Source organism: Theropithecus gelada, chromosome 18, assembly GCF_003255815.1.
Source record: "Theropithecus gelada isolate Dixy chromosome 18, Tgel_1.0, whole genome shotgun sequence".
NCBI classification, from domain to species: domain Eukaryota; kingdom Metazoa; phylum Chordata; class Mammalia; order Primates; family Cercopithecidae; genus Theropithecus; species Theropithecus gelada.
In genome coordinates, this window is record NC_037686.1 from 15,693,759 (window position 1) to 15,710,272 (window position 16,514).

The 16,514-nt window shown below is 43.3% G+C and overlaps 1 protein-coding gene across 2 annotated transcripts in view; it reads right to left on the reverse strand.

Annotated features, from left to right (window-relative positions):
• Positions 1-283: 283 nt before the first annotated feature.
• Positions 284-16,514, reverse strand: part of ANKRD29 (ankyrin repeat domain 29) — a 64,056-nt gene continuing 47,825 nt past the window's right edge. The window contains exons 9-10 of one of the 2 annotated variants that reach the window (XM_025365701.1): positions 13,437-13,535; positions 284-2,650 (exon numbers count right to left, since the gene is read on the reverse strand). In XM_025365701.1, coding sequence (XP_025221486.1) covers positions 2,567-2,650; positions 13,437-13,535 — 183 coding nt within the window. In that variant the 3' untranslated portion in view covers positions 284-2,566. The remainder of the gene's footprint in view (positions 2,651-13,436; positions 13,536-16,514) is intronic. The other variant, XM_025365702.1, reaches the window with a different exon arrangement.

Sequence of the window (16,514 nt, forward strand, 5' to 3'; positions counted from 1 at the left end):
ACACCCATAGCGGGAGAGACCTCATGCAGATTTGCATTGTTTTGGAGTAAGAATTCTATGCAGCAGCTTAATTTTTCTGTATTGCAGTGTTTATAGGCTTCTTGTGTGTTCAACTTGATTTCATAAATTAAAAACAATGGTCGGAAAAAAAATATCTATTTAGGGTCCCAAATATCAATGTATTTGCAGAGTTGAATTATTCACCCTAAAATTCCATGCTACTAAAAATCACATAGCAATACCTTGTGATTAAAAACAAAAAGAAAAAAGCAGCAAAGGCAAATGGGGTAGTATACTAACTTTATTTTGAATTATTATATAACATGGAATATGTCATCAAAGAAATGAATTAATGAAAAACGTTTGCAGTTCAGTTAAGCAGACGATTTGCATAGGAGTTGCTAGTTTTAAGTCTTAGGATGCGGAGCTAACTGAATTATCAATTAGATTAACATAGAATAATCATTTACATGTGTGAAAATTTTTAAACTAAAAGACCTTTCTGTACAGTCTTTGGCAGGTGATTAATCATCTTCCCTGCTATGGGTAATCTCATCTAGATCAAATGTGATCCTTTTAAGCTAGACACCTCTTACCTACAGTAAGAAGGCCTCCATATTGTTAAAGCTACTGGGCTCAGTTTTATGGCTCTAATATTGTTCAAGAACATTACCCACTTAAAACTATTGACGTAATAGGCCAATGACATGTTATAGTGAGAAGCAGTAAGTTTGTGATTCATCCCATTTTGTCTTTTGGAACTCTGTTACCAGTACCCATAATGTTTTGCTTTGTATCAGTGATTAGCAACTATTTTTTGCCATAAGGGCTAACTAAGGGGAAAATATAAAGCATTTAAGGCCATCTTATTTTCCTCTTCAAAATGAATATAGCTTTTTGAAATTCCCACAGGAGAAAATGTATATTTGTACAAATTTGCTGAATGAAAGAATGTCAGTGAGGAAATTAGCACTGCTTTTCAGCCATCAAAATGTTTGTATCTGGGTGTTTTAGCAACAGAGAGCTTTCTAATATTTTATCCTAGAATCAGGCTGCAGGCTTTTTGTATAGCTGGTCAGGCTGTAGGCACCTCTGCAGCCTGTGAGTTGCTCATTTGCTGGAGACATTTATCAAAATATGCTGATTGTTGTTGCATTAATTGTAACAAATTTTAAGAGAATACCTTCTAATTTTGAAGATTATATTCTATTATTTACTGAATTAAAGATAATCCTTTTAGTAACACTGAAAGTTGGTTAAACAAAAATTCTTTTGGGATTACAACATTTTCCTCTAAACATGTCTTTACACAGACACTGACTGAAAACCAGAGCAGAACATGAAGAAATAAACTAAAGATGTGTTTAAATAGCAGAAATACCATTGCGTTTATTTTGGTAAATTACAGAAAGGTTTTATTTTTGTATGTGCAGTTAGGCACTGACTGAGGCATTTAGACACCATTAATTATAAAGTGCATTGAATATAAGTTTTGATCCTCTTCAAAGGAATAATTCAATAAAACTCAGATTTCATTCTTGCCATCAGTCAACTCAAAAACATGCATAGATGAAGACTTACTAAGTACTAACAACGGTCTTTTATTATTTATACTCCTGCAACAGTAATAGCAACATATTGTACTTGCATATATCACATTTTATCCAAGGACCTCAAAGTCATTCTATGAAGCAACACGGTGTTGGAAACTGAAGATTCCACAGCATGTTAGGTGTACTTACGGCATAGGAAATAGATTCCCAACAACAGAGCCAAAATAAAAGACCAAAGAGACAAGCCTATATATTTCTCGTGGTTTGTAATTTTCTGATTTTCCAAATTTGCCACCGGTATCGTAACCTACCTACAATGTTGACTCTATGTAAAATTGATTTTTACATGTCAGGAATAAGATGAGGATCAATGAACAAATGCACAGTCTGTCTTTTCTATAGTTCAATAGTCCATCTTTGAATAGCACACAATGGAATGTCAGAAGTGGTTTTTTAATGACATATGTTGACACCTCATTGATTTATAACAATCATGGCTATGGTTCTTGGGTAGAGGAGAACATTTTATACTGGAATGACATATATATGTAGGTAAAATATGATAGATCTATATATTTTAGCACACCTACATTTAACACAAAAGCAAAAGTGCATCAATCCATTGAAGGTCAGCTTTTCAGTCTTTTAAAGGAACAAAGCATTCTGTCTCCTTGCTTAGTACTGAGAACCCTGTCCACCTTAGAGTTTAACTGAGAGGCCCAAGTTAGCATCGTTGAAAATGAGTTTCTGTGGAATCTGCGAACATGCCAGGCAGCCCCAGAGCTGAGTTACAGGACACTGCGAGAAGCCCACGGTGGGGGGCAAGGGGGGCCCTGAGCTGTCTGGTTCTTGACTGGGTGCACAGAGCGTAGCTCTTCTTTGTCAGGGACCCACAGGGTGGGCATTCTGGGCATTTTCTTTGCATAAAAGAATTTCCAACACTGCTTGAAATGCAATTTCTTTTTGGACAATGTGGTTAAACCTTCTATCTTTCTGTCAGATATGGAGCTAAGTTAGCTCTTCCTAGGACCTTCTTTACTTCTCAGGAGACGCAATATGCGTTCATTTTTGGTTAGTTCTGCTGGACGTTCATTGGCCTGAAAGAAGAGAAGATGGGCATTAGTGAATCCCCACAGCTGGTGTGGTTTTAGGGACTCCAAGGAGGGACATTTGACCCACTCTTTCTCCTTCACTAATGAAAAAAATCCACACTGGACTCACGCTTTTATATAAAGGTATTAAAAAATCTTCTTTAAATGTATAAATATTACTTTTATTTCCTTATCTCATTTTTAGAGACATTTTCCAGCCAGATCCCTTACTAGACTGTAATCTCTTAGGGGGAAGGGTCCAGATCTAATTAATCATTGTATCCTTATCTCCACCACAATGCCAGCATGTCTAGAATGTGCTCAGTAAGTACCAGTCAAATTAAATTTTATACTTTATATGTATTTTAATTTATTATTTTATTATTATTATTTTTTGAGACAGGGTCTTGCTCTGTCACCCAGACTGGAGTGCAGTGGTGCAATCATGGCTCACTGCAGCCTTGACCTCCCCAGCTCAAATGATCCTCCCTCCTCAGCCTCCCAAGTAGCTGGGACCACAGATGTGCACCACTACGCTCGGCTAATTTCCAGAGATGAGGTTTGCCATGTTGCCCCAGCTGGTCTTGAACTCCTCGGTTCAAGTGATGCTCCTGCCTCAGCTTCCCAAAGCGTTTGGATTACAGGCATCAGCCACCGTGCCCAGCCTACCTCATATTTATTAATGTATGACATGAGGTAGTCTGTCCACCAAGGACTTGGGACTGAGTCAGGACTCAGCACAGGTATCTTTTTTTGTTTTTTGAGATGGAGTCTTGCTTTGTCACCCAGGCTGGAGTGCAGCTGTGTGATCTCGCCTCACTGTAACCTCTGCCTCCTGGGTTTGTGCAATTCTCCTGCCTCAGCCTTCTGAGTAGCTGGGACTACAGGCATGCGCCACCATGCCCGGCTAATGTTTTTGTATTTTTAGTAGAGATGGGGTTTCACCATTTCACCAGGCTGGTCTTGAACTCCTGACCTCAAGTGATCTGCCTGCCTCGGCCTCCCAAAGTGCTGGGATTACAGGTGTGAGCCACTGCACTGGGCCAGGTATGTTTTGATGAGAAGGCCGAGTGAGGAAACCTCCAGAACATAAGAGACACCTGGGAAAGAACAGCATTGGTGGCTAACACCTTCCACCTGACCCAGTATCACTCGAAGTCCTTTCTTTTCACACTGCTGCTGAGATACATCCATTAGGCATCTAGTGAACCAGTCCCTACCATTGACAACAGGTGTGATGTGGACGTGGTTCTCAAACCTGTCGGTTTCAGGACCCTTTATACTCTCAAAAATTATTGAAGAGTCTAACAAATTTTGTTTTTAACTTATTAAAAATGAAACCCGAGGGCTATGTGCAGTGGCTTACACCTCTAATGCTAGCACTTTGGGAGGCCGAGGTGAGAGGACCACTTGAGCTCAGGAATTGGAGACCAGCTGGGGCAACATAGTGAAACCTCATCTGTATTATTTAAAAAGAAAATATTTTCAAAAAGAAAAAAAAAAAACTGAGAAAAATTAAAAAATATATTTATTAATTCACTAAAAATAAATCCAAGTTAATATATTTATGAAAAATTAAATTTTCAAAAACAAGTAAAAATTCTGAGAAGAGTAGCACTGCTTAACAGCTTTACATATTTCTTTCATGTGTAGCTTAACAGAATACAATTGGATTCTCATATCTGCATCTGTATCCTGTTGTGATATGTTGTTTTGGTAGAAGGATATAAAGAAAATTAAGCTTCACACAGGTAGTTGGAAAAGGAAGGAGTATTTTAACAGTCTTTTCAGATTGTTGTAGATACTATTCTCTGATGCCACATCAATATTCAACAACTGGCAGTTTCTTAAAGGTTAAATGCAGTGTGAGATGTGAAACCATATCAGTGAACTTTAAAGCCCACAGGTTTATCTATTTATAGTTGGATCTTTTACCTATGCATGCTTTGTAACATGCACTGCTTATTTGGAAAATATCAGTTCACTGAGTTTGTAGAATGTTGGCACATTTCATTGTAAAATATCAAAAACTCACATTCTGGCTGGGTGTGGTGGCTCACGTCTATAATCCCAGCACTTTGGTAGGCAGAGGCAAGTGGATCACCTGAGGTCATGAGTTTAAGACCAGTCTGGCTAATATGGCGAAAACCTGTCTCTACTTAAAATACAAGAATTAGCTGGGCGTGGTGGCGCATGCCTGTAATTCCAGCTACTCAGGAGGCTGAGGCAGGAGAATTCCTTGAACCTGGGAGGCGGAGGTTGCAGTGAGCTGAGATGGCGCCACTGCACTCCAGCCTGAGTGACAGTGAGTGAGACTCCATCTCACAAACAAACAAACAAAACTGATCCATCAGAAAAGCCTTTAAGTTTTGGGAAGCTGTTAAAATCATAGTGGTAGATACCTTGTTCTTTCAAGTAAAAATAGTGTTCTATGAAAAACGTGGCAGGTTCACTTTGCAATTCAAACAACTGCACAGGGGCCAATGCAGCTCCATCTTGGATGCTAATCTACCATGTTTACTTCTTCTTTTTTCTTTTTTTAGACAGAGTCTCACTCTGTTGCCTAGGCTGGAGTGCAGTGGTGCCATCTCAGCTCCCTGCAACTTCTACCTCCCGGGTTCAAGCAATTCTCCTGCCTCAGCCTCCCCAGTAGCTGGGATTATAGGCGTGCACCACCGTGCCCAGCTAATTTTTGTATTTTAGTAGAGATGAGGTTTCATCATGTTGACCAGGTTGGTCTCGAACTCCTGATCTCAAGTGATGCGCCTACCTCGGCCTCCCAAAGTGCTGGGATTACAGGCATGAGCCACCACACTCAGCCTGCCATGTGATTAACCCTAGTTTGGGGAATGCCTCTAAGATTTCTATTTTATCTACTTTTTTGTTGTGGTTCCTACTGAAAATCCTGCCCATCGACATTCCCCATAAGTCCTGCCCTTAGGCAGTCACATAGTGTTCTTGCCTTTCCCTGAGAGGTTGACTTCACTTGTCCCGTATATTCCTTCCCTTAGGCCCTGGGTCTTGGGGGGTGATGTCCCAAGACTGTGACTCCTGTCCCTGTTACTTTCTGAGAAACTGGACATGTTAGCCTCTTTTTATTTTTTTCTTCTTATCTGCTGTGATCATCTGGATGTCAGCTGCTTTCTTGGCCTCTCAGCTTCCTCAGATTTTTGGGGGCAGGTTTGCCTGCTCACTGCCCAACAGGTTCGCTTTTTTTTTTGTTTGTTTTTGAGATGGAGTCTCATTCTGTTGCCATGTTGGAGTGCAGTGGCACAGTCTCGGCTCACTGCAACCTCTCCCTCCTGGGTTCAAGCGATTCTCTTGCCTCGGCCTCCCGAGTAGCTGGGACTACAGGCGCATGCCACCAGGCCTGGCTAATTTTTGTATTTTTAGTAGAGACGGGGTTTCACCATGTTGGCCAGGATGGTCTCGATCTCTTGACCTCATGATCCACCCGCCTTAGCCTCCCAAAGTGTTGGGATTACAGGCGTGAACCACCGTTCCTGGCCAGGTGCTTTTTCTTGAGATAATCATCATACTTCAGTAGACAGCAGAAGCACTGTAGGCATGCTCTCCATTTCGCCACACAGAATTTTATTGTATTTATTTATTTATTTTGGAGCCTTATTCTGTCGCCCAGGCTGGAGTGCAATGGCACAATCTCTGCTCACTGCAGCCTCCATCTCCCGAGTTCAAGTGATTCTCCTGCCTCAGCCTCCTGAGTAGCTGGGATTACAGGTGCCCACCACTGCTCCTGGCTAATTTTTATATTTTTAGTAGAGATGGGGTTTCGCCATGTTGGCCACTCTGGTTCTGAACTCCTGACCTCAGGTGATCCACTTTTCTTAACCTCCCAAAGTGCTGGGATTACAGGTGCGAGGCACCATGCCCAGCTCAGAATTTTATTTATTTTTTTCAACAGATGGTCTCACTGTGTCACCCAGGCTGGCATGCACCGGTGCAATCATAGCTCACAACAGCCTCAAACTCCTTCGGCTCAAGCTGGGACTATAGATGTGTGCCACTATCCCTGGCTTTTTTTTTTTTTTTTTTCAGTAGAGATGGGGTCTTGCTATGTTACCCAGGCTGGTCTTGAACTCCTGGTCTCAAGCAATCTTCCCACCTAGGTCTCCTGAAGTGCTGAGATTATAGGTGCTGGCCACTTTGCCCCACCATCACACAGAATTTTATTATTATTATTATTATTGTCGTTATTATTTTTTGAGACAGAGTCTCGCTTCGTTGCTTAGGCTGGAGTGCAGTGGTGTGATCTCGGCTCACTGCAACCTCTACCTCCCGGGATCAAGCAATTCTCCTGCCTCATCCTCCTGAGTAGCTGGGATTACAGGCATGCGTGACCACGCCCGGCTAATTTTTGTATTTTTAGTAGAGACAGGGTTTCACCATGTTGGCCAGGCTGGTCTCGAACTGCTGACCTCACGTGGTCTGCCTGCCTTGGCCTCCCAAAGTGCTGAGATTACAGGTGTGAGCCACTACACCCAGCCAATCACACAGAATTTTAAAAAGATGTATAGAAAGAGTAAAAATTTAATAAAATTGACTTTGTTTTTTAACTGCTTTATCAGAGACATTCTTAAGTACAACTGGTATTTTTGTAAAATAATTTACAAAATTTATAAAATAATTTATAAAGGCTTGTAAAATATTTTGCCAGTACAGTCTAGTGTTCCTTCTTTGATGTGTACTAAGGCCCCAACAGCTTCACCCACCATTGCTTTTGCTTCTGTAGCATTAGAGCAAATGTCAGCACAGTGAAAAAGGCAGGTAACATCTTGTTTGTTTTTCTAGGAGCCAGGTTTTCTCTCTCTAAGGCTGGACTGCAGTGGCACAATCATGTAGCTCACTGCAGCCTTGAACTCCTGGCTGGACTCAAGCGATCTTTCCACCTCTGCCACCCTAGTAGTTAGGACTACAGGCACACACCACCATGCCCAGCTATGTTTTTTGTTTTTTTAATTTCTTAAAGAGATGAGGTCTTGCTATATTGCCCATGGTGGTCTTGAACTTTTGGCTTCAAGCGATCCTGCTGCCTCAACCTCCCAAATTGCTGGGATTACAGGCACAAACCACCTAAACTAACATCTTTTTATTATCAAGAATATGGTTTTGAATTCTTTTTTAAAATTGTAAATAGATTTTTCTTTAATAGAGATGGGGTCTTGCTATATTGCCCAGGTTGGTCTTGAACTTTCAGGCTCAAGTGATCCTCGCACCTCTGCCTCCCAAAGTGCTGGGATTACAGGCATGAGCCACTACACTCAACCTTGTTTTGACTCCTTAGACCTCCTGTATGGGTCATGAAGATCTTCAGGGGTCCAAGGATCCCACTTTGAGAACTGTTTGTATAGAGGAATCAGAAGGATGTTCTCGTGGCCGGGCATAGTGGCTCACGCCTATAGTTCAGTTACTTGCGAGGCTGAGGCAGGAGTATCACTTAAGCACAGGAGTTCGAGGTTACAGTTAGCTTTGATGGCACCACTGCACTCCAGCCTGGGTGACAGAGTGAGACTCTGTCTCCAGAAAGTAAGAAGGATGTTCTGGGAATTTCAGGGGAGGCCATTAAAGGGAAAGTGGCGTGCAGAATGAGGGAGGGAGGCTTGGTTATAGATGTTACCTGTCTCACCATATTTTTTTTCTCCTGTAGCCAACCCTGGAACCCCAGTTGCTTTATCTGGAAACTTGATCCTAGGTGAAGCTTCTGCAGTCCCCATCTTCTAGCTGGATCCTGCTCCCTGACCCCTATCTGCTGGCTGGGACCTCACTTGTTAGGAAATGTAGGTTTGCCACAAATAGTCTGCTGTGCAGCTGTCCTGTGGCTGCACCCCTTCCCACCACATGGGACTCTTGACGCCAGTGATGGATTCAATCACAGAGGAAATTATTATGCTATGCTACTACACACCAGAGGCTTCTCTATGGGGTCAAGTTCTGTTAGCTTAGTTCCTGCAGGAACAGACATTGTACAGGCCTAACACCTGGGCCTGCAGAGAAATGCTCCTGGTAAACAGACCTAAGCTTCATCCAGTCTTAGAGTAAACACTCAGGAATAATTGAGCTGTCTACATCAGTGGCTGGTCCATGGTTAGCAGACTGGTGGGTAGTTAGAGGAACCTCTACAGTCAAGGAGAAGGGAACTTAAGAAGCTCTACCTCTGTCTACCAGCCTGCCAGCGTGCTGCCTTGTGTGACTATCTCCATGAATGTCCATATCCTCTGCCATTAAAAAAAGCTTTATACTTTCAAATCGTGTTGTCAAGTTTTGGTCATTCACATCACCATTCTGTCTTCCATGTCGTTCTAAAATCCTGGTTTAATTCCTCTTCTCTCCCAGTTAGTCCCCACTAGATTCTCAGGTTGCTGAGACTGTACAGATTGATGTGATGGCGAGTGCCGCAGGCTAGCCCCTAAAGGCTATCTCGTTTTTTATGGAGCAGGACCATAGGCCCATATTCATGATACTACAGTATCAAACCACTAAATCTCCCCACTGCTCCTGGAGGAAGATGTGCTCAGTCAAGGGGTTGGGAACATAAAGCCCAGGGGTATGGTTATAGTGTGAGGAATGGCTATAGCGTGAGGAATGGCTATAACGTGAGGAGCGGCTATTGGGGCGACCGGTTGGCCTTCTCCTCAGGCATCTGTCTCGAAGGCCCAGAGCGGAAGTCTTGGAACGCCTGGAGCAGAAGAGTGCTCTGTACTAGCTGAGAAGCCACTTTCTCCCGGAAGCCTCCAAACCATTCTTTCCTTCCCTGCTTACAGCTCTTGTCACTCCGTATTGCAATTGCTTTGTTTAGTTGTCTTTATTCCCCACTAAACTCTGAGCTTCATGAAAGCAGCAACTGTGAATCTTTTTCACTATTGCATTTCCAGCACATAGCACAGTGCATGGTATCTAGTGTTTGTTGAATGAATGAATGAGAGCCAAGAATGCTCCTTCTGCAGGAATCCCAACACCCTTGCCTGTGGAGCTGCTATTAACAAGACTGGCTTCTATGGAGTGGCTGGTAGGAAGCTGGGGGCTTCCCTCGGAGCTCCTCCCAGGTGTCTAAGGGCTTCTGCAGTGTGAGGCTCCAACAGGAGTGCCCCCACATGTTTTCAAGTCATTTTTAAGGGAGGGTCCAAAGTCTAGCATTTTGTCCACTGGAAAATACTTATAACCATTATTGCTGGTGATTATTCCATTCTTCTAGGAGATGCACAAGGAATTGCATTTTTCAGTTTCTATACACAGGTACTAATATTTCCTCCCTGTGAAACTGCCTTTGCAGAATTATAACTGAGGAAATTATGACAGTGAAATCAGACCTAACCAACTCCATCTTGCTTCTAACCTTTAAGCTGTGCTTGTTCATTCTCAGGCATAGGTCAGACTCACTTTGGGAAGGAATTCAGCTTGTGGTTTGACTCTGAAACAAAACTGATAAGACCCCCTTCGTGCCTGGGGACCAGTCTGCCTTCGTAGGACTAACAAACTAGCTACAAGATTAGAAATTACAATTTAGGGCCAGGCGCAGTGGCTCATGCCTGTAATCACTTTTGGGAAACGTTTCCCAAAGTGAAAGCTGGTGAAACCCCATTTCTACTAAAAATACAAAAAATTAGTCTGGCGTAGTGGTGTGCACCTGTAATCCCAGCTACTTGGAAGGCTGAGGCAGGAGAGTCCCTTGAACCCGGGAGGCGGAGGTTGCAGTGAGCTGAGATCGCGCCATCGCACTCCAGCTTGGGCAACAGGAGAGAAATTCCGTCTCAAAAAAAAAAAAAAAAAAAATTACAATTTAGGGGTCATGCAACTTCTGGCTCCAAGAGTCTGAACCTCCCCGATTTGCTCCCAGGGGTGACGTCACTATGGTGAGACCTAAGGTCAGTGCTTGAGATATTTTGCAGACCTTGCACCTGATGGATCAGCTGACACCACCCAGACCAGTAATCTGGCCCAATCAGTTCTGCCATCGCACCTAGAAACAGAAAACATTAAGAAAACCTAACTTTGACCCCTTATGATTCCATCTCCAGTCTGACCAATCAGCACTCCCTACTTCCCAAGCCCCTACCCGCCAAATTATCTTTAAAAACTCTGATCCCTGAATGCTCGGAGATACCGATTTGAGTAATAATAAAACACCTGTCTCCCACACAGCTGGCTCTGCGTGAATTACTCTTTCTCCATTGCAAGATCCCTGTCTTGATAAATCAGTTCTGTCTAGGCAGGAGGCAAGGTGAACCCATTGGGCGGTTACACTTGCTTGGATTCAGGAGGGTCCAAAGTCCAGCATTTTGCCCACTTGAAATTACTCATAATCATTATTGTTGGTAGTTATTCCATTATTCTAGGAGACACACAAGGAATTGCATTTTTCAGTTTCTATGTAACGGGTCTAATGTTTCCTCCTTGCCTTAATTCAGTACTGGATAGCTCACCAACAAAGACTGGTTTCTTTAGGAAGTCTGTGCACAAGGTCTAAAGATAAGATCTAAAGAAAGGCAATTGTGATTTCAACTGGCTTATCACACAGCCAGGCCGGCTAATGGAAAACAAATCCAAGTATCTAAGGAGAGATAAGCAGAAATGCTATAGACAAGCAATTCAATGGGAATGGGGAAGTAATACTTCTACATGCTGAGTCAAACGAAAAAAGTGATCCTTGGCATGTTGTTTAACTGGCACTTTTTAAGGTTTCTTTTCAAAATGTCATGAAACATTATATGTTTTTGTTTTTATTATAAAAAAATTTTAACACAGTAATATATGCTTAGAAAAATTCAGGGTATGTTAACTGTAAAGTATAAAGTAAAGGTTGCTTTTCATATCCTCCTCTATTCGTAAACACCAATACCACTTCCTCCTTCAAAAGTTTGTAGTTATGGCTCACGCCTGTAATCCCAGCACTTTGGGAGGCCGAGGCAGGCGGATCACAAGGTCAAGAGATGGAGACCATCCTGGTCAACATGGCAAAACCCTGTCTCTACTAAAAATACAAAAAAATTAGCTGGGTGTGATGGTGCGCACCTGTAGTCCCAGCTACTCAGAGGCTGAGGCAGGAGAATTGCTTGAACCTTAGAGGTGGAGGTTGCCACTGCATTCCAGCCTGGCAACAGAGCAAGACTCAAAACAAAACAACAACAACAAACAAACAAACAACAGTTTGTAGTTTAGGCCAGGTGTTGTGGTTCATGCCTATAATACTAGCACTTTGGTAGGCCAAGGTGGGAGGATTGCTTAAATCCAGGAGTTCAAGACCAGCCTGGGCAACATAGTAAAAACACATCTCTACAAAAAGAAAAAAATTTACATTTAAATAATAAATAAATAAATAAATAAATAAATAAATAAATAAATAAATAAAGTTTGTAGTTTAGTGCATTTTCTCTCCACTCTGTCAGTCAGGGTGGAGTGCAGTGGTGTGACCATGGCTCACTGCAGCCTTGACCTCCTTGGCTAGGTTCAGGTAATCCTCCCACCTCAGCCTCTCCAATAGCTGGGACTACAGGCACACACCATCACACCTGGCTAATTTTTGTATTTTTTGTGGAGATAGGGTTTCGCCATATTGCCCAGGATGGTCTTGAACTCCTGGGCTCAAGCGATCCACCTGCCTCAGCCTGCCAAAGTGCTGGGTTTACAGAAGTGAGCCTCTGTGCCTGGCGCATGCATTCTCTCAAGACTTTTCCTAGGCTACTCTCCTCTGCTGCAATCTATACATGTGCCAGCTTAAGCAGATGTTGAAGAGGAGGAAGCAAAATGACAGTCATTAAAAAAAATTCTTATTGTGTACCCTCCCACTTCAAAGTTTGGCCTAATTGTAAATGAACGATTTAGGACTAGAAAAAAGTGAGTTTGTTTTGTATCAGTGGCATGTACTCCTGTTAACAATACAAAAGCAACCAAATATAGCACAAGCAATTCTCAAGATATGAACATCGAACTTATGGGAATGGTGACACCAGATACCAAAATGGTGATACCAGAATTTTGGCAGTTTTAGGGCACATCTTGGATGATAGAACAATACTTACTCCTATAGTAACCGCTCTACCTTTCTTCCTCACCTCCACCAGGAGGGTGCACCACTGTTAACTGAAAACCACTGGCCGGGCGCAGTGCCTCGTGTGTAATCCAGCACTTTGGGAGGTGGAGGTGGGTGGATCACTTGAGGTCAGGGGTTCAAGACCAGCCTGGCCAACATGGTGAAACCCCATCTCTACTAAAATACAAAAATTAGCCAGGCGTGGTGGCATGCACCTGTAATCCCAGCTACTCAGGAGGCTGAGGCAGGAGAATTGCTTGAACCTGGGAGGCGGAGGTTGCAGTGAGGCGAGATCACGCCACTGTACTCCAGTCTGGGTGACAGAGCAAGACTCCATCTCAAAAACAAAGAAAACCATTGCTAGCCCCTCACCCATCACACAACGCATGTCCATGGGGAGCCTGGCGCTAAACCATTTGGCGATGACCTGCTTCTGGGTCAGGGTTTCGGACACAGCAGAGAGCTCCCTCGCTGCGATCTATTGAAAGTCAGCCCTCAACACAAGGGTTTGTTTAAAAAAAAAAAAAAAAAAGAAAACCATTGATATGAGTCAGGGTTTTTATTAATAGTAGAATTTCCTGGGTCCAACTGTACTGCTCACTAATCACCTACTAATAGCAACCTTGAATGCCCTTACTATGCAAAGAATGAAGATGGTGACTGGAGCCAGGGAGATGTTTATCCTTCCTGGCCTAGGAGGACACTTCAAGGGGTCCAATGGCGTTAAAAGATTGCTTAAGTGGGTACCTTGTTTCTCAGGGATGGGTCTGCCCCTGCTTCTAGGAGCAGCGCAACTGTTTTAATGTTCCCGCTGAGCACTGCTGCATGGAGCGCTGATGTCCCGTTCTAAGAGAAAATGACAGTGTGTGTCAGGAGTGAGCTCACAGCCATTGGCATTCAGCATGTCTTTCATCATAAACCATCTGGGTGATAAGACTGTAACCTCATACCCTCAAGCTTCCTTATCTTGCCTTGTACTTTTCAAAGTCACATCAGCCCCTAGTATAGTGTCCTTGGATACACAACTGATGGTCAGTACAAATATTGCTAATGTTCTCTTCCAAGTGAAATAAGGAATCGGGCTGAGGGGGCACATGACTTCATGGTCACTCTGTTTTATACACTTTGGAACTTGTTGCAGAAGAAACAACAACATCGTGCCCAACATTTTTGTTCTTCAAGGACAACACATACAGTCTTTGTAGTTTTGCTGAGCCACTTCCAGCAAGGCTAGAGGAACAGCTGTTTAGCCAATGGGCTGACCTGTCAGCCCAGCTGCAGATACTCTGAGCACTCAGGTGGGCAGGACTGTGATTGTGGAGCTACAGGGCTTAAGAGGAAGAGTATGTGGGGTGAGGCAATGCCCCAGAGCTTTGAGTTGGAGCATTTTTGAGCACAGAAGGGCCTCACAGCTGAGCTGTTAATGTTTTATAACATTTATTGCAAATATTTATCAAAATAAGAAACCAGCTAAATGCAGCATATAGCTGGACCAGGGAGAGGAGGGGAGGAGACTATAACAAAACTAGTAACAGTGGGCAGCCATAAGACATGGTTCTAGAGGGTACATATGTCTATAAATAGTACCTAAATGCAAACTTAGTTTCCTAATTAATTACTCATAATAGAAACCACTCTGATTTTGTAAAAAAAGTAAAATATCATACCCAGAGAAAAATTCCAGCAAAGTAGCATTTTTCTATGGTTGCTTTTAAATACGTATGATAATTCACTACTCTTGTAACAATGTACTTGTCTAAATCTTAGCCAATCTATCAACCTCACCTGTGTGCAACATGGGTCAGAATTTTTTTTTTTTTTTGGAGACAGGGTCTCACTCTGTCTCCCAGGCTGGAGTGCAATGGCGCAATCTCAGCTTCCTGCAACCTCCGTCTCCAGGGCTCAAACGATTCTCGTGCCTCAGCCTCCTGAGTAGCTGGGACTACAGGTGCGTAACAGCCGCCCTGCTAATTTTTGTATTTTTTGTAGAGACAGGGTTTCGCCATGTTGCCTGGGCTGGTCTCCGACTCCTGAGCTCAGGTGTTTTGCCTGCCTCGGCCTCCCGAAGTGCTGGGATCACAGGTGTGAGCCACCATGCCTGACCAGGAGTTTTTAAAAAGCCAAAGAAGAGCTATTTGAAACAAGACTAGATTTTGCAAAGTTCAAGCTTTCTAAAGCTTGTTCCTTTTATTCATAGAATTGACTTTCATAGATGGTTTATTCTTACTTTACAAGGTTTTTTTTTTTTTTTTTTTTTTTTTTGAGATGGAGTCTCGCTTTGTTACCCAGGCTGGAGTGCAGTGGCGTGATCGCAACTCACTGCAAGCTCCGCCTCCTAGGTTCATGGCATTCTCCTGCCTCAGCCTCCCAAGTAACTGGGACTACAGGTGCCCGCCACCACGCCTGGCTAAGTTTTTGTATTTTTAGTAGAGACGGAGTTTCACTGTGTTAGCCAGGATGGTCTCGATATCCTGACCTTGTGATCCACCTGCCTCTGCCTCCTAAAGTGCTGGGATTACAGGCGCGAGCTACTGCGCCCAGCTAATTTTTGTATTTTTGTAGAGAGGGGGTTTCACCATGTTGGGCAGGTTGGTCTTGAACTCCTGACCTCAGGTGATCTACCCGCCTTGGCCTCCCAAAGTGCTGGGGTTACAAGCGTGAGCCACCGCGCCCGGCCTTTACAAACAATTTTAACAAGTGCAGCTTTCTGGCTTCTGCTTTTTTTTTTTTTTTCTAGAGATGGAGTTTCACTCTTGCCACCTGGGCTGGAGTGCAGTGGCATGATCTCAGCTCACTGCAACCTCCGCCTCCCGGGTTCAAGCAATTCTCCTGCCTCAAACTCCTGAGTAGCTGGGATTACAGGTGCACACCACCACACCTGGGTTATTTTTGTATTTTTTAGTAGAGACGAGGTTTCACCACATTGGCCAGCTAGTCTTGAACTCTTGACCCCAGGTGATTCACCTGCTTCAGCCTCCCAAAGAGCTAGGATTACAGGTGTGAGCCACCACACCAGACCAGGAGTTTTTTTTAAAGCCAAAAAAGAGCTGTTTGAAACAAGACTAGATTTTGCAAAGTCCAAGGTTTCTAAAGCTTGTTCCTTTTGTTCATAGAATTCATTTTCATAGATGGTTTATTCTTACTTGACAAACAATTTTAACACGTGCCGCTTTCTGGCTTCTAAAACTCATGGCAAGCCAGGTGCAGTGATTCACACCTGTAATCTCAGCACTTTAGGAGGCTGAGGCAGGACGATGAGAGAATCACTTGAGCCCAGGAGTTCAAAGGTCAAGACCAGCCTGGGCAATACAGTGAGACCCTGTCTCCAAAAAAAAAAAGCTCATGGCAGATGAAGTAGCTTATGAGCTCATTAGCACAGGGGAGAGAGGCCAACACACTGACAACAGCAGTTCTGTATTAACTGTCAGCAAGAGTGGAATCTAAAAATATAAAGAGCAGACACAAAATATCCAAAAAGCATCTGGGGTCATTCAAGGGCAAGTAGGTTTTATATACATTGATAGACCCTGAGAGGACAGCCCCAAAGCTAAGCCACTGTGTCGATTTAGAACAGATTTGGTGTCCTGTATTTAATAAAACAGGAGCATTATATCTCAGGGGTCAGCAAACCACAGCCTGCAAATCAAATCCTGCAAGCTAAGAACTGTTTCTACTTTTACAAATTTTTGCAGAGGCAGGGTTTCACTCTGTTGCCCTGGCAGAAGTGCAATGATACAATCATAGCTCACAGTAACCTTGAACTCCTGGGCTCAAGCAATCCTCCTGCCTCAGCTGGGACTACAGCCACACACCACTGCATCCATC